Here is a 26359-nt window from a genome sequence, read left to right on the forward strand (position 1 = left end):
TTTTGCTGCCTAGGTAGCAGAATTCCTTCACTTCGTCTGCTTCGTAGCCTCTAATTTCGACGTGTACTTTACCAATAATCTCATTTCTGGTGATCCGCATTATTTTCATATTTCTTCGGTTTGCCCTCACTGCGCATACTGTACTCTTTAGGCTGTTCATTCCATTCAACACGCCTTGTAATACTTCTTCACTTTCAATGAGAACAGCAATTTCATCAAAAAGTCTTATCATCGATCTCATTTGACCATAATTTTTTTTCCATTCATGATTCTTTTACCGATGCCAGTGATCGTTTCTTCAATATACAGATTGAACTGTAAGTGCGAAAGGCTTCATCCCAGTCTCACACCCTTTGTCATCCAAGCACATCCTTCTTTTTATCACTTTCTTATTGTTGGAACTTGGTTGCTGCATGTTACCTGCCTTTCCCTCAGCGTACTCCTGTTTTGTTTTTAAAAAAAAATTCGTACGCCTTGCACCATTTTACATTTTTCAACTGCTTTCTAGATATACAAATCCTGTTGCATCCAGCGCGAAAAGGGGGAATTTTTTCCAACTTTGAATGTGGTCTGGATGCGGGAAAGCTTTCAATGCAAGGCGAATACTTTTCTTGAATTTTAGTACTAGAATTAGTTATTTCTGTGGCTTCACGGAAACTTTGCTGGACGTTGCATGACAAATGTACCTGACAAAAGGCACTAGGGGGTACCACCAAGAAGGTTTGTTTCTGGCGACAGTGGGGGCTGTATTAATGAGAATATCGTTGTGTTGTAAACAAGACAACCTCTCTTCATCATGTAAACCCGGTTAAAAGCTCTGAATTTTAGATATAGTCCGGGTGTCCATCCTAAGGGTCGTCAGGCGCGTATTCTCTGATGTTTTGGCACACTATGCAATTTTCATCTTGCGTTGTGTATCTGGAATCAGCCCAGTCAAATACTACTCACGTCCTTCATGCGAGGCCCAGAGTCGGCGGAAAGCGTCTGTTTGCTTCCCGTTCCAAACAAAATGATTGTTAAAGCAGAATTTTACGTGTGCATTCGATAGAGCGGTCCCATATTAGTATAGTACGATATTCAGTTTAGCGCTGTGCGTTAAGTGGAGCGGTAAAACACGAAGAATAACTAGAACTCTAGCAGCGACTGAGTAGCGCTGCTGCATGACAATAGCAATCTGGACGGAGCGGGGCGGTGCTGTCGCTGCTAGAGCACTGGTTATTCATTGTGTTTTGATGTAACTGTTGATGTACACGGATAAAAAGAATATCTCATTACGATAATTTGGAACTGTGCTATCGAATGTGCACGTAAAATACCACTTTAAAAATAATTTTGTTTGTAACGGGAAACAAACCGATGCTTTCGGTCTACGTTGGGCGCCGCATGAAAGAGGTGATGAGCGGTATTTGTTTCGGCTCACTCCAGCTGTTGTTGTTGTGGTCTTCAGTCCAGAGACTGGTTTGGTGCGGCTCTCCATGCTACTCTATCCTGTGCAAGCTTCTTCATCTTCAAGAAACTACTGCAACTTACATCCTTCTGAATCTGCTTAATGTACTCATCTCTTGGTCTCCCTCTACCATTTTTACCCTCCACGCTGCCCTCCAACACTAAATTGATGATTCCTTGATGCCTCAGAACATATCCTACCAACCGATCCCTTCTTCTAGTCAAGTTGTGCCACAAATTTCTCTTCTCCCCAATTTCATTCAGTACCTCCTCATATGATCTACCCATCTAATCTTCAGCATTCTTCTGTAGCACCACATTTCAAAATCTTTATTCTGTTCATGTCTAAACTACTTATCGTCCATGTTTCACTTCCATACATGGCTACACTCCATACAGATACTTTCAGAAACGACTTATCTATACTCGATGTTAACAAATTTCTCTTCTTCAGAAATGCTTTCCTTGCCATTGCCAGTCTACATTTTATATCCTCTCTACTTCGACCATCATCAGTTATTTTGCTCCCCAAATAGCAACACTCATCTACTACTTTAAGTGTCTCATTTCCTATTGTAATTCCCTCAGCATCATCCGCTTTAATTCGACTACATTCCGTTATCCTCGTTATACTTTTGTTGATGTTCATCTTATATCCTCCTTTCAAGACAATGTTCCTTTCCATTCAACTGTCCCTCCAGGTCCTTTGCTGTCTGTCACAGGATTACAATGTCATCGGCAAACCTCAAACTTTTTATTTCTTATCCATGGATTTTAATTCCTACTCCGAATTTTTCTTTTGTTTCCTTTACTGTTTGCTCAATATACACATTGCAAAAACGAAATTGGAGATACTTCCCGGAACGCCAGATAAAATGCACCTGACGACGCTTAGGAGAGACACACCCTGTGTATATAATCCGTAAGCCACTGTACACTGCAGGGTGGAGAGTACATTCTATCAATGTTATCGAATTTCGGTCCTGTTCCATATCCACGCTGAACGAGAGAAAAATGAGTACCTGTATGTCACTGTACGTGCCCTAATCTGTTTTATAGTATTCTCTTGGTGTCTACAACAGGTGTGCGACAGTGGCAGCTGAATGGTCACGAATTTTTCTTCGAATACAGGTTCTGTAAATTTAGCCACTAGGGTTTCGCGAGAATTACGTCGTTTTTCTTCCAACGATTCAGAGAATTTCTGATGCATATTCGTATGGTTTACATCGTCCTGTCAAGATCCTAGCAGCCCGTCCCTGAAATCGTTCGATGTCTGTTGCTACGCCTACTTGATGAGATCTCCAAACGCTGCGCGACTCTGTGGAATTGGTGGTACTAGCATCTTTTATGCAGTTTCATTTAATCATACGCAGCACTTACGCAGATCTGTTCTGACAAATCAGTAACTTCTATTCGCATACATTACACCGATTTTTCTCCAAAATAACCACACGAAGTGGCGTATTAACTTGCACTTTTTTAATCGTTCTTTCTCTTCGTTATAGGCATTATTTGAACATTTATCTTCATTTAAAGAGATCTACCATTCATCGGTTTGCTGCAGAATTCTTTGCATATTCTGAGCTTGAATATAATGCAATTCCTTGAAACGAAAAAGCTTCTATCACGGATTTAGAAATAATCGCTCGTGCGAAACTCAGCTTTCCCTTTTCTCCCATGAAATCCTGTGAACCATGGACGAAGACAACAGGCAGGTTCCACATTTGTAGATTTGACGCGGTGCTCCACAGCAGACTGTTAACGAAGGTCCTAACATACGGAGTAGTTTCCCAGTTTTGTTATCAGCTCGAAGATTTCTTAAGGGGAGTTGGAACGCCCTATCCTGACAATGTTAAATTTGGTGTCTTGGCTTCCCTGTATTTCAGGAACCACTGTAGCCATTGACACGAAACTTTTACATGATATTAAACTGTATGTTCTGAGTCCACTGAACTAAAATAATTGCATTTCAGCCACTGCCTTCGGAAATACAATTTTTTAATTACGCGGTTAAAATTTCGTGTACTTTTTTGTACGTTGTCCTAAATACTTTTAATTATGCATAACATTATGTTCTTTTTTTAGTTCAGAAGAAAGTGTTTTCTGAGATTTAGGTAAAATGCAACAGAAATTGTAAATTTTCAGTAACGGTTTCTAAAGTTTCAAAAGACTGTAAGTCACTTAATAGAGTTTAATTTTTTTATTGTTAGTCACTCCGAAGCACCCTGAACCATACTGTATACCATCCTCTTGATCTTTTTCAATTTTTTTCTTCTTTTCTTCTTTCTGGACTCCTTAGTGGCCAACTGTTCTGCATACTCTGCTTTATCAGTGCGAACCTTGTCCATTCGTTCAAGTTCTCTGTTGCAGTTTGCTCCAGGATTAATTCTCATATGCTGTAACACTTTCAGCCTACCAATGTTGCCATCATTAAAAGCAATAACAGCAGCACTGACCCCCTCCCCCCCCCCCCCCCCCCCACTTTAGTGTATTCATTCCAGCAAAAACATTTTTTTAAGCGAGTCGATATAAGATTATTGAATGACTCATTGGCAATTTTGAGTCTGACCATGCAGACACTTCTTCAGTAATTCAGGATTTGCCATGTCTCTGTAAATAGGTTCTACGATATCCATGACTGCTGCTGGGATGGAATATTTGTGGCTGTATGAATTGTTTGAGTACTGGGGATTGCAGTAATTGCACTATGAATCAGGTCCAGGAGGGCAAAGGTGGTGTACTGGTTTTTCATCAGTCGACAGTCTGTGGAAGAAGGTCGCCCATGCTGCCTGCTTCATTTTCAACAAATCCTCAGTTCTATTTCTAATGCCCATCCAATAATATCGCAGTAGTTCAGCAGTCATTTTATCGGTCACTTTTCCTCGAAAAAACATTAGCACTTCGATGTACAACGCGTGTTTATACTATGAAACACGATACTGTTTTTGACAGTGCTACCAATACAAACACGTAATTTAACCTTTATAACACAGCAATCCGCAGCCTTCTGTATAAAAAATTACCGATTATATTAGATCTTGAAGTAATGCGCGCAAAATTTTTAACATTTTCAACCGGTGTAGATTATATTTAAAAAATAAAATAAAATTCTTCCCATGTGAGTTTATAAGTGACACACACACACAGACACACACATATATATATCCGAAAATGTGAAAAAAAATTTCCGTTCTAACTCCCCTTAAGTAATAGACCCCAGCATGCTGTAGTCGAAGACGAGTGTTTATCAGAGACAAGGGTATCTTCAGAAATTCCCTATGGAAGTGTGATAGTACCATTCTTATTTTCTAAATATCGGCTGAGCAGCAGTGTGCGACTGTCGGCTGATGACGCTGTGGCGCACGGGAAGGTGTCATTGTTAAGTGACTGTAGGAGAATACAAGACGCCTTACGCAAAATTGGTGTGATGAATGGCACCTTGCTCTAAAAGTCTAAACGCAGAAAAATGTAAGTTAATGCAGGTGAGTGGGAAAAACAATGCCGCAATGATGAATTCTTCTCGGGTTATCAACCGAGTGGTGGCGTCGTCTTATCGCAACGTTTCAATGAGTTTCGTACCAATCATCTTCTGGCGAAGTTCGCAATGTTCGAATAGAGCACTGTTAGTGTGGAGCTGGATTACTTAAGGGGAGCCGGAGGTGCCTATGCTGCCCATGTTAAAATCACTAAGTTTGAGGAACATTTATGAATAAACTACCAAACAGAAAAATTTGATTTTTTTTTTACATATAGAGTGGTTTAGTATTGCAGTTATGACAGAGGGATTTTGGAGTATCTTTTCTAGTTTCCTTCCAATTATTTTTTTTTATTAATGACCCAATTTTTTTTTACAAATAATTGCTTTACAATTAAACTGAAATGAAACCACTGAACATATTGCCAAATGGCTGTGTTACAATGTAAGTTTGACAACTAGGAGTGCTGTATAAAAATTTCATCACTCTAGCTTGAGTGGATTTTGAGAAAATGTTCCTTATATTCGAAAAATTCTAATTTACGGGAAATGGCTATCAAAGTTTCTCAATACATTCCTGCACTATTGGATGGATTATCAGGGTCTTCTTCTTCATCCTCCAAAAGCTTCCTCTTCTGGCTTCTTTTCTGGCCTGTTGTTCCATCATACTTCATATGCCTTTCTCTTCTTTCTGCTCCTCTTATCCTTCCTCTGTCAATATTTCTTAGTGCTCGTACAGTGTTCACCGCAGCTGTAAATCCTAATGCCTTCAGAACTTCACACTTCGCACTGTTCCCTTGGTTGTAGGTTGCTATTGCATCATAAATGCCAAAGTGCAGTGTTTTTATGCTTACAAACACCCTTTTAGGAATCACTTTCCAAATCAAATTGTTTACGCTCTCATTAGGATTCTGCGTCTTTCCGTGTAGACATTTGTGTAACAATTCTGGCTGTACTAAGTCATGAAAAATTGGTTTTATTTTTCCCTCCTGATACTGCATATTACCCGCTTTACACAATAAGTGTAATACTACCAACAACAGGCGCAACACTGAACTACTTCGAAACGGTAAACAGCAAAGAGACGATGTTCCGCGCTCTTATTCATTGTAGTATCGCAACTTGGTATTAGTGTTAATTTTCTTTTCCCTACGTTCTTCCTCTTCTTATATACACGGTTACTAAAACGTGGCATCGTAACCAGAACAAAAGTGTACGACAATATTAAATGGAGCAAGATGTTCGAAATTCTGAGGAAAATAGGAGTAAGTTGTAAGGAAATACGGGTAATATTTGTCACAGAAAACAATGTAGCCAACCTTGCACACTCGCTGTATGCGTAACATAAGGCGCTGTATGCGTAACAGTCCGAGAAAATCCCAAGCAGTTCGCCAGGAAGTCACGAGAGGGTGTTAGATGCATTCAGCGGCCGCCCATTTCCTCTGCAGGCGTGGGGGAAAATGGTAATAACTCCACTTCTAGGGCGAGTAGAACAATAATTCAAAGTTTACATTAAAGAGGAGTGTTCCAATTAATTTTCGGTAGCAAAAAAAAAAATCGTAATATTTTGGATTTGACGACCTCCGGCTCCCCTTAATAGGCGTAACTTTGCTAAGCGACATTAAAGGGTACGACCACGTAAGCACGGTAGTAGGAAAGGCGAATGGTCACTTCGGTTTAGTCACTGCGGTTTATTTCAAGAATTTTAAGAAAGTGTTCATCCTTCAAGGAGACCGCCTATAAAACACTAGTGCGACTCAATCTTGAGCACTGCTACAGTGTTTGGGATCCCCATCAGGTCGGATTAAAGGAAGACATCGAAGCAATTCAGAGCCGCTATACTCGTTACCGGTAGCATCGATCAACACGCGAGTATTTGCGGAGACGCTTTGTGAACTCAAATGTGAATCACTAGGTGGAAGACGATGTTCGTTTCGCGAAACACTGTTGAGAATATATAGAGAACGGTCGTCTGAATCTGACTGCAGAACGAGTCTACTACCGCAAACGCACATTTCGCGTAAGGATTACGAAGATAAGGTACGAGAAATTAAGGTTTATTTTCCTTCGCTTTATTTGTGAGTGGAACAGGAAAGGAAGTGATTAATAGTGGTACAAGGTATCTTCCCCCACACATCATAGGGTGGCTTGCGGAGTACATATGTAGATGAAGATATATTGCGTAACTTTTATTCCACGTTTATCCATTTTCTTTCTCTGCTCCTCACGTTTTTATAATTCTTCAGTAAATAAAAAATTATTTTCCTTAGATGTTAACTTATTCTTATTAAAGGGTAATGGGATGAGAAGGAATAGTATTTTGAATGTCAAAATTTACTGTTAAACACGATTATACGGGACAAGAGACACATCTTGCGTACGTTGATAGAAAGTGAATTTATGTATACAAATTAGGAAATGAAAAACGGTACTCAGTGGAAAAGCAAAAAGCCATACCGAACATTAACGCACTGCGCACTCTTTTCTGCAGTCTACGCTGTTAGCTATGTAAAACCGCTACCAGTCAAGTGAGAAAACGACAGATATCGTTGTAGCTTAATAACACTAACGTAGATGGAGACAATGCACAGGATGTTAAAAAAAAGTTCTGTTTACGACTCACACCGAGGCTGCGAAAGCATGGTGGGCAGAACTTATCAGGCTGTCCTGTACGCGCCGTAATCACTCATACCATTTTCACATAAACCACGTAGAATACACGAGGAAGGCAGTAGAATAGTTACACAGACCACTTTAAATATAGGTTCTCTGAATTTGACAAATATCGGATTGGGAATTACATTCTTTGCTTACATTTACGTTCCCTGAAAATGTGTTTCGTGAAATTTACACCGATTGGTTGCGATTCTAGCAATACTGGAGCATTACGCTTCTATTGGTCTATTTGCTTGTTGTTTCCTTAACAGATTGCTTTTCCAGAATCCTCCCAACAAATCTCTTTCACTCTCTTTTTACCTGCTGATGAAACGGCACTCTTCCGTTTCAGACAGCTAAAAAGTTAATTTAAAAATTTGGTATGTGCTGCGCGTTGGCACCGACACTGGCGGTTAAAATTTAGTGCCAAATGAGACTTAACACAGTTATTTACTAATAATTTTAGCTAAAAATGCAGATATACTAAGTACTGCTCCAGGTACGGTTTACGTAAAGGATATGGACTGAGGTGGAGATGCCACGTAAAGTCATTTTCTCCTTCGTGAGATAATTAATTTAGCAAAAAAATGCTACCATGAACAAATGATTTTATAGATTTCTTGTGCGCAGTATTCTTGAGTCACTATATTCTTCAGACGTCGGTTAGTAGCTATATATTTAGCCGCTGAAAATCGTTGATGACCACCTGACCAGGCGGATTAAATACCGGAATTGGACTGTTTATCTGAATATGACAGACGTCGAAAAATTAGTGTTCAGTTTGAATGAAATCCTCAGACTGCATTACATATCATCTATCAAGGTCCTATGTGTAGAAATCAACAAAAATTTAGCAACTATCGAGCATTTGGAAGCCAATTTGCTCTGTTGATGAGACCTGGAGCCTGGATTGATGTCTTGTTTCTTCACTTTCGGAAACCCCTTAAGAACGTTCCATACCGCAGCTTCAATGACAACAACATTACCGCAACGAAGCTGTTCAGTTGGACAATAGTACGCCGCTGTTAACGGGAGAATATACAGAAGTACTTGCATCATCTGACTTGCCTCAGGTAAGTGTGACAGAATAGTTTATTTTGAGTACACAAATAAATAACCTCACAGAAAACGTTTGAATCACTGCAAAGCTGGTTTTAGATACTTTAATTGTATACAACGTTACTACTTAATAAAGTTGTCAGTAAACACAGGCAGACTTGAAAATGACTTGATGGAATAAAGACTGGTAGTTGAATCTAAGCATAAATAAATGTAATGCAATGCCCATACATAGTTACCATTTGACTACAGGATCGTCAACCGTTCAATAGAATCAAGAACAAGAGTCCAATATCTTGATGCATCTGTCAGGATGAATTTAAGGCGAATTGGTCAAATAAATCGAATGTTAAAAATGCAGTTATCTGACCGATGATCAGATCTCTAATGCAGTGTGGTAAACTCCGAAAGAGGGTTTCTTACAAAACTCAGATCGATTAATTTGTGAATGTTGTTCATGTCTGGAGCACCGGCCCCACCCAAATAAGATTAATCGGGAAAAGGTAGAGAAGATTCGAAGAAAAGATTCACGATTCGTCGCGTAATTGCTTAGCGCGGGAGCGTCAGGGAAATGCTTGACTATCTCCTGGGTGAGAAGCTACCACAGAGTCTTTCAGGATTACGGAGAGATAGTTGCTCCTGAAAATCCCCATTTCGCTAAGAGTAGAGAAACATATAACTTCCCCAAACTAACCCTCGCGCAATGATTAAATCTAAAAAACTGGAATAATTGTGACTGACATATTTGGATACCGAAGTGGTTTTTCATGCGTCCCAACCGCGAACGGAATTGAAAGGTGGGGAAACTGTTCATCGTATCGTGGCTCCAGGAATACGTTTATAGATGCAGTATGTATTACAGCGCGGTGCTCTTAAATTTCTTTTTTATTGCGTTTCAACTTCTGTCTTACAAAACTGAGAATAAACAAGGAAATAATGATTTTTGGTCTACAACATGGGTTTGATGGTGCAAGCAGAGTAGCTATAGAAGTACTAGAAGTAAGATGGTAGCGATGTGCAATGCAAAACGTAGATGCTAAACAACACGGAAATTGGTGTGACAAGAGAGAAAAATAACTTGAATACAAATTTGAAGCTGTTCTGCTGCTACGCTGCAATACGAGAAGTATGGAATTACCTCCGGTTAGTCTTGTCGGTTACAAGCGTGTATTGCGAACATTTCTAGTAAATAGCACCAAAATAAAATATAGACATACAAAAAAACATTTACCTTATTACATGAAATAACTGCTGAGCTGCTCAGTGACTTCGAGAGAGAGATTTAATTGCCTTAGCAACCTGATATTGGCTCACGGCTTTGAACTATACTTTCCTATGTCCTGAAAGGCCGTAATCGCACGTGTGATTAAGATGTTCCGGAAACGTACAGCATCATATTCATATTATACAAGATGCTGTCCTAAGAATATATGTGTGTTCGCATAAGGCAGACTTTTTTAATACAAATATTAAAGACTTGGCTCATTGCGTCTTGACAAAAGGCATGTCAGCACTGTTTACAAACTCGATTTCCATAGGAAAAAAGAGTTTATGACTCTACAGGCAGTTTAAAATTGACAAAATGCCATGTTTGTCTAAGTTAGAACGTAATCCTTGTAATATATTAGGAAAAAAGGAATTTTTAATCCTGCACTGAGTTCGTCCAGTTTCTGATTTATCGTTATTTGACCAACTCAATCTTGTCCTGACACTGGTAAAAAAAACCGATGTACTGTGTATGTGATTGCGTGTGTTTTTTTGCGTGAAAGGGTAATCTTCAGGAAACTCGGAGCATTAATCAAGTTAATTAATTTATAGGCACTGATATTTGTGTGATGAACAACGTTTCTTTTCGCAAGAAGCGTTCCACAGTTTTCATACTATAAACCATAGCTTGAACCAGTAGAAAGCTTCTAAGTAAAATATACCAACTATTGACAAGTTGTTCAGATCTTTCGGAACGTCATATGGTCGATTTAATGTAGTTGTTTCTGAAAATAATGCTTCCTTGACGCCCGATACATGTCCTCTGTCCATTTAAGTGATGTCAATGAATTTTCCTTTTTTAACGATTATATCGACCAGAGTATGGTTCAGGTGATCGGAGTTCGAATATTATCGATGCAGCAGCATATTGGCGGTGCAAGATGTCACTGGGTCAGTAGACTTCATCAGTTTTACATGAGGGAGAGACCAAATGTGTAGACGCGAGAGTGGCACACACTGTCGTACGTTTGAGCAACGAAAGGCAGTTGCAGATGTAAGAAACCGCCCGAATTCTCGAACGATCGAGGAAAAACGGGGATTCATTTCGAAGAATGACAGTTGGGGAATGAAATAGTTTGCAGCTATCGTGGCCAACATATGTTCTACAGAAGTCGTTGAGACAAGATCAGAATAATTACAGCCTCTACATCAGTACCCCATCCATGTACAAAATATCTAAAAGATGTAATAGTTTGGTTCAAGTAAACAGGAGTTAACTTGTGTGCTGTAAATGTTGTTACTGAAGATGGCTCATGGCTAGTTCTAAATTCTAGTCGGGCCATCTGGACTCAGTGTTTTAGATGGTTTCCCTAAATTACTTTATAATGTCGGGCTGGCCCCTTTGAAAAGGCCGTAGATGATTTTCCTCACTTAGTCTCTACAGACTTCGCCGTCGAAGACACGTTAAATACTAAGATCCGATTCCCCAGATTTCGGGTGAACAACACTCGAGTAGAAGCAAAACTTTCTCTCGTTTTCAGCTAATTATCGTTTTATTAGTATTTTATGATATGGCAATATGACAGTGTCCTTAAGAAGGAAGGGGCATGAATGTACCCATCGTTGATTCGCACTATCTATTTTCATACACTGGTAAGTAACTGCTGTCTGTGTTGGCTGTTTCACTGTCCCAAGAATGATTATGAGGGAAGACGTTGGTTGTATCAGAAAATGCGTTTATTTGTATTCTACAAAAGAGCTAGTAACAATGCAGTTTAGCGCCCTGAAATCAAATTCGTCATCATCACATTCATCATCATCCTTTTCCTCATCGCTTAGAAGCAGCAAAAAAACAGCAGCCACACTCTGCCCGGAAGCAACGTCAGGTCCCATGCTGAGAAAGACGGAGCGTATCGCTTTATGTTATACGTTCACCCCATAAAATAACTGTCAAACCAATGCTGTTAAGAAATAATTTGCAGCTGACCACCTTTTAGAGTAAACGGCGCAGAATTTGCCTTCTTCCCCTCTTTCATCTGGAGCCCGACGAAACTGGAACCCTACATGTCGTGTGCAGTGTGAATTACTGTCGTTATGTCTCCACATAACTCTGATTTTCTGTAATTTGGTATGTCTATATGAATCCTTACATAGTCGCTACTGGTGCTTAGACATCGTGTCCTTCTGCATCTAAGTTTTCTGCATCTGCACCTCCATTTCTGTTTGACGCGAGAGGACGCACAAAAGAAGGCAAATTTTGCGCAATGCTTGGAATTTTGACTTTCTGTTACCATGGCATATGTAGACGTTGAATCTGTGAGAGCAGAAGAAATGTCAGTAAATGTCAAACAGTCAATCTTGGATAGTGATCATAGAACAAGTGTAACCCTATTTCGATTTTATCCATAATGAATATGAGACCACGGTTGTTACAAGGTTGAAATGTCAGATCTGCCACCCATTACAGCGCAAAAAAAAAACACGTAAGCTTCAGTGTTTATTGCACTGTAAATATAGCAGAACCGACACTTCAAAATTTATTTTGTACAGTTACCCAGTTCACTAAGTTTCTAAGACTTGGTTTTCGAGTAATACCCAACGTTTCCTGGCAGCCTTTTCCCTTATTAGGAAAGTAAAAGAAATGTTTCAGAAACATCGTGAGCAGGAATGACTCGCACTGATGGGCAACATAAAATGTTACATATTTTACTCCCTTAATACGCGTTATAGCTTTATAGCTACCTACAGTGGTCCAAGTAAATGTAAAAATATTGGCTCATTTCGTATGGTTGAGGTGCTTCTGTGACATTAATTACTAAAAATTATGTTGTATTAATTTTTTATCAAATTTGATTTGTATTTATAATTTTATTAAACATCTTATTTTTATTATCTCCCTGCGATGTAGATATTGGTGAAAAAATAAAGTTGATTCTGCCCATATAAGGGAAATTTAAAAAATAGCTAAATTTTTGTCACGTTGGACAGAGTGTCTGAAATGCTGTGCTTCGTGGCTAATGGAGCTGTTATTGAAACAGAAAACCTGATATCACACAGCAGAGAAGAAAACATCGGAAGTGATGCTGCAATCACAAACCATCCGTTGTTTGGCTGCACAGTCTACATAAAATAATTTAGATTTTCTGCGTATCAGCAATATAACATACCAGATGGAGTAGGACTACTTCCTGCCAAAACGTATTTTTTTTTATAGATAGCACATGAAGTAATCAGAAACTAATGTCTTTCGCTCAACTTTTCTCTAAGCCAGAAGAGATAAATTCTTTGTCGGTGTTATGTGTTGTTTCACAGTTTCTGCCTCTGACTGATAATTAAACTTTTATCATTTGGAGATATTCCGAGCCACAGTTTCTACTTTGCTACCGGGGAATAAAAAGAGCACAGTGTTGGCAAAATTATACCCTTGACATCTTATTATTTGATACATGCACTGCAAATGAAAGTAGCATACATGGTATTTTTGCCCCAAAGACTCGTACTGAAGAAGAATGGTGTTTCTTTTCTTCAACACATTCGCTGCATACCTTTCGATATTAATTTTAAGATAAAACAGGATGTAAGAAACAAAATTTACACTAATTTTAATTCTCAGTACAACGCATAATTTTTAGTCAGAGCTTCTATGTGGAGTAGTTAATACATATAAAATGTATTTTGAGATTCTGAAAGATATTTAAGCTGTAATAATTTAGCTGAGACTCTTTCCTTTGTAGAAGGATGTGTTACTCAACAGCTGTTTTATGTTTATAGTGTTATGGGTGTATTTCACTATTGAATATTACCGTTTAACAAAGAAAATCTTCCACGGTAGTAGGTGGTACATACTTTCCTACTTAATTCTTGGATATGCCTCTTTTTTTGAAGAAAAATGTAGCTGCAAAACAGGATTCCTGAAATTGGACCAAAAAAATGTAACCCTGAATTTGTTCAGTTTTTCAAACACTGAGCTATTCTTTTTTGTCTCCGTAAATTCTAATTTTTGATGACAGTTGAGACAAAAGCTTCATTTCCTTGGTGGAATTTCATTGTTATATTACAGGAAACAGTAACTGTATTGTTAAATTATTTTAGCTGTATCCATTTCGATTGACATAGAGCTAATGCTATAGACTCAATCTGAACTCTCCATCAGCCGCAAGGAGGGAGGAAAAACCAAAGTAGCAGCAAATAATTTAGATAAGCTTTACACAAAACTTGCCCGCCTTCTTCCCTGTAATGTACCCACTAATACTTTAACAATTATGACTCAACTATTAACCGAGCAAGACCATCCGCACGTTGCTATTAATCGAGCAAGACCATCCGCACGATTTCACAAATCTCGATCACTTGAAACAGTACGTCGCAGTGGAAGGCAGGTAAAGTAAATACGAATTTAACAGGAATTCGTCAACTTCCATGTCAAATAATTATAGGGATATGGTAAAAGCGGCACACGTCACCACTGTAGATGTTCTTAGAGATTTCTGATTCGTTCCTACAGTTGGTGAGAGATGGGACTATTTTCCTGATTACTCTTGGTTATCGTGTTTACGAAATTCACTTTCACAAAGCGGCCGTACCGTAAATACTTGAACATGTGGAAAGGGATAAAATTTTCTAATCGGTTTCCAGAACTCATTTTATTGCATGTCAGTTGTAGAGATTGAAAGATTTATTGCATTAGATCCAACTGTATAAAAATATCCCATCGTCGATCTGATTAGAACCCTGGTGTTCGCACTGTTTCGGGTATATTTCCGCTACCTGAAACCTTGGCATTTGCCGTTGTTGCTGGTAATGAAGGACTGTACGCTCAAGAACGTGAATAGCAACATGGCATGTATAAATTAATAAGTGCAGTAATGCATTGCTTGTAAATGCCCGATAAAAATGATTTACTTATAGCGACACGTTTCTTCTTACAAAAACTGTCTTGATAATGCGTATCAAAAGGAAAGACCACGATTCTTTGGTGGAAATCGACATAAACAGTGTCAACAATGAGACTGCATTTGGAAAATAATACTTCACAATTAGTGATTATTATTTCCGTGATTACTGCAAAAACTCCTGGCATATTTTATTCCCATAGCATGAAAACGCGGTTCCTAGCTCGTAAGGCATAAATTTGGATAAATAAAAGTGTAACTGAGTGACTGAAGGTGACGTTTCAATGCATGATAACCGATTGCGGACACCTGTAGCCAAAATGGCGGTGAATGAATTCAGTAGTTACATTTCTAGAACTCTGATATGGGTGTCCCAGTCCTCCACTATGATTTTGATACAACTTTGAAGTTGCAAGCTATGACATTACTTTCAAAGGTACCGGTATAATGACAGATATAAGAACTGAAAGGTTATTCAGTCTGGCGTCGAAATTCTGTGGATGAGGCGACTCAGATCAGACTTATGCGCACCAATGAAGAATGAAAACGGAGGCACTTGTACTAATTGCCACATGATCAGTTTGCTGTTTCTCGCTTGTGATGTGGTGGATATGTTGGCAAGACTGACAGGACTGGAGAGTTTCGGGAGGGAAGCCATGTTGAATTAGGATGGCCAGAGTATGAAGGAAGTGTAACGTTAGGTGCGTGTGTCGATCGGGCAACTGAATGAAAAAGAATTCGTAAGAAGGGCAAAACATGGAAAAAGGGTATTATGTCAGTGACAGTTTCCGCTGGTGACAATATCACTGTGAATTAAAGAACGAGAACCGAGAGGTGCTGAAAGAAATCTACAGATAAGGAGAATATATAGAGTGTATCAGAGGCACTAATAGCAACCCAACAAAAAGAAGGGCTGAAAAAGAAAAAGTATGAGAAGCGAAACATCTGTCTAGATACGGTGATCGTACAAGATGGCCAAAGCTGTGTAGATGTGAAAACGTAATGCGTCAGTCATGAGAAGCAAGCTAGTGGCATGTATTGCCGCATAAGTAAGTTACAACATACAAATAGCAAAATGCATATATGCAGTCCATCACTCACACTGTGCCATGGTTGTTCGCGAGAAATATCAGAATAAGAGTAATAGAATGACCATATTGCGGCTTACACACAGCTTGAGATATCAGTGATGAGCAATAAAAATTGTATCGTGGTATGATACGGTTGGAAAATAAGCAGTAAAAAGAAAGGTGTTGTGAAATAAAATGTGTTGAAACAAAGTAAGTCTAGAAAGTCTCCTGGTCTCAACTTGACCTGATAGTAAGGGAGAAGTTTTGAGATTAGTGAAATGTGGCAGCACTGATCATTTTGTTGATTATAGTAGTGTAAGGCTAAAGCAGTGATTAACCAGAATTTTAAAATGAGCGCCACACTACTTTTCTGGACATCGTCATATTGGATTTGGTGTGGTCTTGTCGTCCCCCAATCTTTTATTGCTTGACCGAGAACGTTATCGAGGGACAAAAGAGGCTGAAAATAAAGTGAGCAGAGAAGATATGAAACGAAGAGCCCCTTAGTTTAAAAAAGTCTGGCTAGAGACCAGATATCTACTTCAACTAAGATCACTGGTAGCAGCACTTGATAGCGGTATTTGTTGAAATATGATGAAAAAAAGTGGAATCATCAATCCAGGTGGGCACCTGAAAATGTATCTTCCTTCATTCGAGCTTGGATAACTTACATCAAGGACCAGCTAATGTGAAGGATTAGGATATGAGAATGTTGTGAGCCGAGAGTTAAATGCTTTCAGCTCCTAACAAGTTATTTACTCTACATGTTTTAATCTCTGTCATCACCAACTATTTTTCAATCTGCGGTTCCGTCTAGTTCCTTTGTGCATTCATTGATAAATTAGAACATGTCAGTTGATCCTGTACCTTCTTCTTATTAGTGTTTTCCAAGTACTCGTTTATTCTCCGATTCTGCTGAGGATCCCCTCATTTCTTATCAGTTAATTTAATTTTCCGAATCCTGCTGCAACTCCACATTTCAAATGGTTGGATTCTCTTTTGTTCCAGTTTTCCTACAGTGCATAGCTCATAGAACTCAAAAGTAAACCAGAAAGCTGAAGCAAGGTAAACCTAAGTCCACTTGGGTTTTCTCAACAGTGGTTACTATGAAAAGGCACGGTATTCCATGAGAACGAGATTGTGACAAAAACATGGTTTGAAAGATCGAAAATCGGTGAAAAAGAAAAGTAATTCCCATGGAATACACCACTGACTACTTGTCGTTTCCGATGTCCAGAGAGCCTGGTGGCTGTCCTCAAACACGTCAACTACAGCTTGAAAATGGTGTAATATCCAAACTGGACAATAGTGGGAAATAAACAATTTTGTTAGACTGTGGTTGCTGCCTGAATGAAAATAATATGGATGCTCTGTCAGTTGCGGTGGGAATTGTTTTTGTTTTACAACCAGTTTCGATCTAGAGACCACCTTCAGTTACGAAAACGACAACACATTAATGCATACACATGTTCACATTATGATTCCCAAATAAGTTTATTAAGGCAGTGTCAAAAGTTTCTTAAAAGCCGGTTTTTGAAAGAGACTTACTTGATACACATATTTGACAATCACAGTGTGAACATGTCTGGTAATTTTTTTGCCTGAAGATGGTCAGCAAGACCAACGATTATTATATAAGAAAAGCAGTTCCACTATACTTTGTCTTTATGCCTACACATTGTGAATATATTAATAAAGGAAACGAATTTCTTGAATGAGTCTGCATTCATTGGGGATACGTTGCAAATAAAACCGTCTAGATCGCTTAATAAATATTTGCCGGCCTGAGTGGCCGAGCGGTTCTAGGCGCTACAGTCTGGCACCGCGCGACCGCTACGGTCGCAGGTTCGAATCCTGCCTCGGGCATGGATGTGTGTGATGTCCTTAGGTTAGTTAGGTTTAAGTAGTTCTAAGTTCTAGGGGACTGGTGACCACAGCAGTTAAGTCCCATAGTGCTCAGAGCCATTTGAACCATTTGAATAAAGATTTATTTACTTCGTCATATCGGCTACTGTCATCATCTGCTCAAAACGTCGACATTGTAAAACAAAGTTCAGAGCCAGTATCAGTAAAACTTATAGCTAAATGGCGTGTTGACGCCACACTTTAGACATAGATTTTATTGATACTGACACTGAGCATTGTTTTCCAACTTCTAAGTTTTGATCTGATGATGACAGTAGCCGAAAGAACGTGGTAAATATATATATTAAGCGATGTCGATGGCTTTATTCACAAGGTACACATTATAAGCCGGATTCAAGGAAATGCCTCAGTTGAAGTGCAACTGCCTCATCTTCAGTGAACTTCCTTCAGCTGTGTTTACACAGAAAAGACTCTGTGCTTCAGTCAAACGTCTTTCGACCAATTTAGTGAGTTTTTTCTTTCTTCCTTTCTCCTTCCACACTACTGTGCTACTTCGTCCTCAAATTTCCATCAAATTTTACTACGGTATCTAGTGTGGAGGTTGTTCATTTTCATTTTACAACTTCGTGGAACGATGAATCTCTAATAACCAGTGTTGAGATAAGCCAAATGGACTGTGGATCAGCTGAATTCACATTTGTAGTACTTGTGGTAAGTAGCCACGTGTACAACTGGGTTGACGTACAGTAAGTTTTATGGTTGCCTGCCGTAGCTGGCCAACACGGTCGCTTATCTTCAAGCGCGTCAAATACCACTTGGAAGTGACTCTATAGACGAAACTGGGCAATTGTGCTCTTTGACAATAAATGTAGTCTATGGGGGAAATATTGTCATTTCAGTGTGTCTATCTGTTATGAGTGTCATCCAGTGGTTTCAGTTGGTGTTTTCACTACGTGTAGCAGAACTTTAAAGGCCGAATGGGACTCGCAGATCCCAGACGAGGCACTCACCCCTGCCGCTGCGGCCGACGAAGCGCAGGTCGTTGAACTTGGCCACCTGGTTCTTCATGACGGCGGTGCAGTTGCGCAGCTCGGCGCAGAAGTTGTCGTCGTTGCCGGCGCGCACCGTGACGACGGTGCCGTCGACGACGTCGCCGAGGGCGACCACCTTGAAGGCGACGGGCAGCGTCTTGTTGGAGCGCCAGTGGTTGGGCAGCGCGGTGCAGAGCAGGTTGGGGCTGCCGGTGCGCACCAGCTCGCCCGGGTGCTCGGCCTGCGCGTCGGCCAGCACGCGCTCCGTCCACCACAGGTCGTCGGCGGTGGCCGCGGCGGGCAGCTGCTGCTCCGTCATGGCGCCGGGCTTCTTGCACAGGCTGGCAGCCGCGTCGTCGCCGCTCGCGGGGGTCACCGTCGCCAGCAAGCCCGGCAGATGCATTTGGGGCGACGCTCGCTGCTCGCTTGCGCAACGGGTCGGCGCGCCGCCGGTCCGCGCTCCTCCGCCCGGGCCGAAGCGGTACCACTGGCTGCTACTGTGCGACTGCGACCGCTACTGTCCGACGACGGCGACGAGCCTAGGAGTGGAGACCTCCCCAGTCAACTCAGCACTCTCCTCGGCGAGACTGGTCACCCTGCTTCCAGAAAACCCAGTTGCTCACTGACAGTTCCCAATCGTAGCTGCACGACACTGGATACTGATGCTGGTGGGCACTTCTCGTTACAGTAATAGCGGAGGAAATTGTACGCACTTGTAGTGTCAGGGGTAGGTGCACGACATCACTGGTCATGCGTCAAATACAAAGAAGTCCTGAGAACACCTGAGAAAAATGGGCCCTTCTGTGACGAAATGCTGTTGTCATTGACGAGACCAATTAGTCCAACGTAATCAGCTAAAGCAAAGGCCCAGTCCAATGAGATTCACACAGTACTTTAGCTGAGCTGTCACCCTACTCAGAGTTGGATCACTGACAGTTCTCGATAATACTGGCACTGGTATTGATGATGGTCACAGAAAAGACACTCCTTTTAGAAATAGTGCAGGGGAGCGACATTTAACAGCAAAAATTCACACAACTACAATGGCAATGTCACTGACAGGTACACAAGATCATTGTATATGCGCCAAATACGAAAATAAGACGATGGCATCTGAGAAAAATACGTCCTTCTTCGACGTAATACCCTTGTCAATCACCAGATCAGTCCATTGGAATCACTAAATGCGTTGCCTAGCGGCGCACTCTCGGAAGAGAGAACACTGGACTTGTCAAATCTGAGCACAACCTGAAAGCTAGACGCGGACCTCTCCTAGGAGCCGTCCGCAGCGAAATACAGTCCCAAAGTGTTTGTGCGAGACACTTCTTTCACAACCGGCTGGGTGTCGTTCAGTCTTGAGCGATGTCACAACCACGGTGCAGACGTGCGGCCGGCAGGTGCTGCGACGTCACGTGAGAACGCGTCACGCCTCCCGGCGGGCAGCGCGTCCCGCGAGCGTGCACATGGCGTGGAGTCCGGCGCGCGAGTGCCCGACCACCTGCACCGCCGCCGCCGCCGCTGCCGCCGCCGGTTTTCCCGCGATTGAGTCAGCGCCCCTCCCCCTCCCGCTGCCTCACCCCTCCCCACCAGCCGCCACCCCCACCGCGTGGCCGGCGGGTGGAGCCTCTGCGCATGCGCCGCCCGCTCGGGATCCAAGCCGCGCCTCATCTCGACATGCCGCCGTTTTGCGTCTGCTGCAATCTTCCCTCCCCCTCTCCCCCATCCTCCCTCTTCTCATTCCTCTTATTTCTTCGCTCTTGCACGCATTGTGCCTAATCGTGGCAGCATCTGATACGTATCATTCCGTGGGCCGTCTTACCAAACAAATTTTTTCTATGTAGCTTTCACTTCCAGTGTCCTCGCACCCACTCTTTTCAACATATATGTGAATGATCAACCAGTTGCACCAGGGACTAGGAGCTTTGCTTACGCGGACGATCTTGCAGTAGCCGTGCAGGGTCGGAACTTTAACGACATATAATGCCCTCAACGGTCTAACGCCATACTACGAAGCCAACTGCCTACGCCCGAACGCAGCAAAAACATTATCCTGCCTATTCCATCTTCGAAACCGAGACGCCAAACATACCCTAAACAGCACGTGGAACAACCAACGGATCGCGTTCAGCAGCACTCCTTGTTATTTAGGCGTCACCCTTGTTCGCACACTTACTTACAGACATCATGTAGACAAGGTCAGGGGCAAACTATCAACGAGAAACAACCTCCTGAGTAAGCTCACCTCCACAAAATGGGGTGCCGACCCACATACTTGACGTACGTCGGCACTTGCACTGTGCTACTCGGTTGCTGAATACGCTGCCCCAGTTTGGGAAAGATCAGCGCATGCGAAACGAGTGGATCCTCTGCTGAACGATGCCTGTCGCTTAATCACGGGATGCCTAAGACCCACCCAGGTTAGCCAACTTTATTTGCTTAGTGGCATAGCTCCACCCAACATCAGACGAGCTATAGCAAGCGAAGCAGAGCGCCTCAAGCAGCTGCGCGACCAGGGCCATCCTCTCTTCGGACAAAACCCTCCACACACACGTCTAAAATCAAGACGGAGTTTCCTCAACTCAGTTCAACCGCTCGAAACCTCAAAACAAAAGGCCAGATTGTCAAAATGGCAAGCAACACTGCCTACGGGAGACCAGGCACCTCTAATCTCACCCAGCGAACAATTGGCCTCTGGAAATGAACTAAAATGGCCATTATGGAGAACCCTCAACCGCCTACGAACTTGGGTGGGCAGATGCAACGTAAACATGTGTAAATGGGGATACCGAGACGGGACGGACACGTGCCAGTGCGGACAGACCCAAACAATGGACCACCTCCTGGAGTGCAGCAACATGGGGGAAGTGTGCAGCAAAGAAGATTTGGCAAATGCTACGGCAGTGACAGTTAAATGCGCTGAATTTTGGCGGGACGTGATATGATATATATACTATGTTTGTCTTTATATTGTGACTCCCCATTTTGGGTTTGTTTTATTTATACATATGTGTATTGTATTTGTATTTGTGTGTATATGTAATATGTGGGTTGTCTATGGCTTGGACACGATTAAATAATAATAACTTCCAGTAATAAACTACGAGAGTCACTCCAAAAGAAATGCACACTATTTTTTTTAAATCCATATTTTATTCTACATGTCTGAGAGTTTTACAGTGTGTAGATACATCCTTTACGAACAATATTTTCATTTCTCCACATAATTTCCATCCCTCTCAACTGCCTTACGACATCTTGGAACCAGCGCCTGTATATGCGCACGGTAAAATTCTGGACCAACCTGTTAGAGCTACTGTTTGGCAGCGTGCACAAGGGAGTCATCATCTTCAAACCCTGTTCCACGAAGAGAGTCTTTCAGTTTCCCAAAGAGATGATAGTCACATGGAGCGAGGTCAGGACTGTAACGCGGGTGTTTCTGTGTTGTCCATCCGAGTTTTGTGATCGCTTCCATGGTTTTTTGACTGACATGTGGCCGTGCATTGTCGTGCAACAGCAAAACATCCTGCTTTTGCCGATGTGGTCGAACACGACTCAGTCGAGCTTGAAATTTCTTCAGTGTCGTCACACATGCACCAGAATTCGTTAACCCTCTACACATTGTCTGGAGAGCGTGCAGTACGAAGCCTGCCGCTGCGAGGACAATCCTCATTATTGCTGTGCCCGCGTTCATCACGTAACCTGCTTGCCCACCGACTAACTTTACTGCGATCGACAGCAGCATCTCCATACACCTTTTTCAACTTCTTGTGGGTGTTTCCCACTGTCTCGTTTTCACTGCACAGGAATGCTCTATGACAACACGTTGCTTCTGACGAACCCTCAAGTGTAGCAGCCATCTTGAAGACATGCTGTGTCGGCTCCACTCACGGGAACAGGTTGTACTAAGTTTGAAAACAAGCGGGAAGGATATATCTGCACACTGTAAAACTTTCACACATGCAGAATGAAAACTGTATTTTTACAAAAATAGTGTGCATTTCTTTTGGAGTGACCCTCGTATAAACACAAATAGAAACACAATGCAAGCAGAAATAAATTTTAATTTTTTTTTTAAATTTGAGGCTCGTTTCGCAGGCCTTGCACCATCATCAGCTGGCAGTTCCAGCGTTTACGTAAGGCGAGTTGCTTCTGGGAAACCAACGTTGTCGAAATATCTAGAATGTGCCTAAACTTTCTGGAATTTCATCGAAACTGCCACCTCATGATGGAGCAAAGCGACCGAGACACGTCGTTTTAGAAACAATCTATTTTTTTCAACATACTGAATTACCAGAATCGATGTCCGCTCTTTTGTACGAAACTTTTATTGATATATTAATAATTTTACGTAGTTAAGTCAACATTCTACAAGTTGTGCTGTGTGAACGTTCCGGTACAGTAACGCCACACGAAAGAATAATGGCCGGACAACAAAAAACAGATCAACACAGAGTATTTCACAAAATAAACAAACTTTAAAGTTTCAGGCATGGGAAGTACGTCCTTCAAGTCTTGTCCACTCGTGATATTTGCAGTTGGTGGTGCATTATGACTGACTTTTCTGGGAAGCCGACTCAATGTAGAGGGGTGTACCGTTCTTACGGATGGTACAGGTTTCTCCCCAGATCCTGACGCGTTCCGCTGCTTCGTCTTAATATTGATAAGAGCACCTTCGTTTTGAGGTGTTGTTAAGCGATTTGTTTGGTCGTGCGGTAGCTGACATTTGTCACAGTTTCGATTAAAGGATGTGTCTAGCAATTTCAGTATTTTTGTTTTTCCCCCTTTTTTCTTGTCTGTCCCTTAATTAGGTTACAAATTGTAATTTATCGGCTTGTCATGTTGTGGGTATCCTGTTGCACACAGGTTACTCTTGTCTCAAAATGGTTCAATACACTCTTGTTGCCGCGTGGAATTAGCCGAGCGGTCTAAGCGCTGCAGTCATGGACTGCGCGGCTGGTCCCGGCGGAGGTTCGAGCCCTGCCTCGGGCATGGGTGTGTGTGTTTGTTCTTAGGATAATTTAGGTTAAGTAGTGTGTAAGCTTAGGGACTGATGACCTTAGCAATTAACTCCCATATGATTTCACACGCATTTGAACATTTTACACTATTGTTCATATTTTTCTAAATATGTGCACTCTGTCTTCAGGCCACGAGTGGCCCATCGAGACCATCTGACCGCCGTGTCATCCTCAGCTGAGGATGCGGGTAGGAAGGGGCGTATGGTCAGCACACCGCTCTCCCGGTCGTTAAGATGGTTTTCTTCGACTGGAGCCGCTACTATTCGGTCGAGTAGCTCCTCAATTGGCATCACGAGGCTGACTCCACCCCGAAAAATGGCAACAGTGCATGGCGGTCCGGCTGGTCACCCATCCAAGTGCCGGCCACGCCCGACAGCGCTTAACTTCGGTGATCTGACGGGAACCGGTGTATCCACTGCGGCAAGGCCCCTTGCCCTTTAATTATGTGGCTCAACACAAAATCCTGTGCTCTGTCAAGTTCACTACACGTGTCCGGCTCAGGTTTATGTCCGAGCTAAACAACAGAACTGCCACCTAGTGATCGAGCATAGCAATCGTAAACAATAACAAAAAAAGTCTTATAGTTCAGTGACTGGTTACGCGTGTTTCTTTGTTTTTAAACAGACCGTCATGGGTACACCCTGGCAAACAGGTGCATGTGTAAACATAAATTTCATGTTATCTAGCCTCTTAACATTGCGACTCTGTAAATATAGGACGCTGTGGGAAGAAACTTTAACATTTCGAATTAATTTATTTGTTCCACAAGCCGATATGCAACGTGCTTCAGGCTCACTTGAGACAATGAATTTAAACAACATCTTTATTTTATAGAGCTCCACTGACTGACTACATTCAATTTAGAAGAAACCCGTCTAATGGGAAAATATATAAATTCTTATAAAGTGTCGACTTTTAACAGTGCTACTGTACGAATGGAGGATGCATTGGGAAGGAACTTTGGAACTTATTTTTTGTCAACTAATTGACTTTACAGCTACTTCAGGCTCTTCGTTGATCAGTAAATATCGATACAAATGATTAAAATCTGCTTAACTGCATTTCTCGCCGAACCAGGATCTTTCAACTATAATTTCGCTTCGACACGGCGGGCACGACAAAAAGCTCAATTAACAATCTGCTACACTTAACTATTTCTAGCAGTTCCTGCTACATTCGACTTCGTATTTACAAGGGTAAATAGAATTCTGAGTAGGGCAAAGTCCCTATTCTTGTTGTTGTCGTGGTCTTCAGTCCTGAGACTGGTTTGATGCAGCTCTCCATGCTACTCTATCCTGTGCAAGCTTCTTCGTCTCCCAGTACTTACTGCAACCTACGTCCTTCTGAATCTGCTTAGTGTATTCATCTCTTGGTCTCCCTCTACGATTTTTACCCTCGACACTGCCCTCCAATGCTAAATTTGTGATCTCTTGATGCCTCAGAACATGTCCTACCAACCGGTCCCTTCTTCTTGTCAAGTTGTGCCACAAACTCCTCTTCTCCCCAATTCTGTTCAGTACCTCCTCATTAGATATGTGATTTACCCATCTAATCTTCAGCATTCTTCCGTTGCACCACATTTCGAAAGCTTCTATTCTCTTCTTGTCCAAACTATTTATCGTCCATGTTTCACTTCCATACATGGCTACACTCCATACAAATACTTTCAGAAACGACTTCCTGACACTTAAACCTATACTCGATGTTAACAAATTTCTCTTCTTCAGAAACACTTTTCTTGCCATTGCTATTGTTTCCTTTACTGGTTGCTCAGTATACAGATTGAATAACATCGGGGAGAGGCTACAACCCTGTCTCACTCCCTTCCCAACCGCTTCTTCCCTTTCATGTCCCTCGACTCTTATAACTTCCATCTGGTTTCTGTACAAATTGTAAATAGCCTTTCAAAAAAAAAAAAAAAAAAAAATGGTTCAAATGGCTCTGAGCACTATGGGACTTAACAGCTATGGTCATCAATGCCCTAGAACTTAGAACTACTTAAACCTAACTAGCCTAAGGACATCACACAACACCCAGTCATCACGAGGCAGAGAAAATCCCTGCCCCCGCCGGGAATCGAAATCGGGAACCCGGGCGCGGGAAGCGAGAACGCTACCGCACGACCACGAGCTGCGGATTAAATAGCCTTTCGCTCCCTGTATTTTACCCCTGCCACCTTTAGCATTTGAAAGAGAGTATTCCAGTCAACATTGTCAAAAGCTTTCTCCAAGGCAACAAATGCTAGAAACGTAGGTTTGCCTTTCCTTAATCTTTCTTCTAAGATAAGTCGTAAGGTCAGTATTGCCTCACGTGTTCCAATATTTCTACGGAATTCAAACTTATCTTCCCCAAGCTTGGCTTCTACTAGTTTTTCCATTCGTCTGCAAAGAATTCGCTTTGGTATTTTGCAGCTGTGGCTTATTAAACTGATTGTTCGGTAATTTTCACATCTGTCAACGCCTGCTTTCTTTGGGATTGGAAGTATTATATTCTTCTTGAAGTCTGAAAGTATTTCGCCTGTCTCATACATCTTGCTCACCTGATGGTAGAGTTTTGTCAGGACTGGTTCTCCCAAGGCCGTCAGTAGTTCTAATGGTATGTTGTCTACTCCGGGGGCCTTGTTTCGACTCAGGTCTTTCAG

The 26359-nt window shown here is 41.8% G+C and overlaps 1 protein-coding gene across 1 annotated transcript in view; it reads right to left on the reverse strand.

Moving 5' to 3' along the window:
* LOC126234888 (protein lozenge-like) overlaps nt 1–19019 on the reverse strand; it is a gene marked incomplete at its 3' end in the record, with an annotated part of 759148 nt that extends 740129 nt beyond the window's left edge. Inside the window, exon 1 of the mRNA XM_049943628.1 lies at nt 18680–19019. Coding sequence (XP_049799585.1) covers nt 18680–19019 — 340 coding nt within the window. The remainder of the gene's footprint in view (nt 1–18679) is intronic.
* Between the last annotated feature and the right edge of the window lie 7340 nt (nt 19020–26359).

The sequence above is a fragment of the Schistocerca nitens genome, chromosome 2, assembly GCF_023898315.1.
Source record: "Schistocerca nitens isolate TAMUIC-IGC-003100 chromosome 2, iqSchNite1.1, whole genome shotgun sequence".
NCBI lineage: Eukaryota > Metazoa > Arthropoda > Insecta > Orthoptera > Acrididae > Schistocerca > Schistocerca nitens.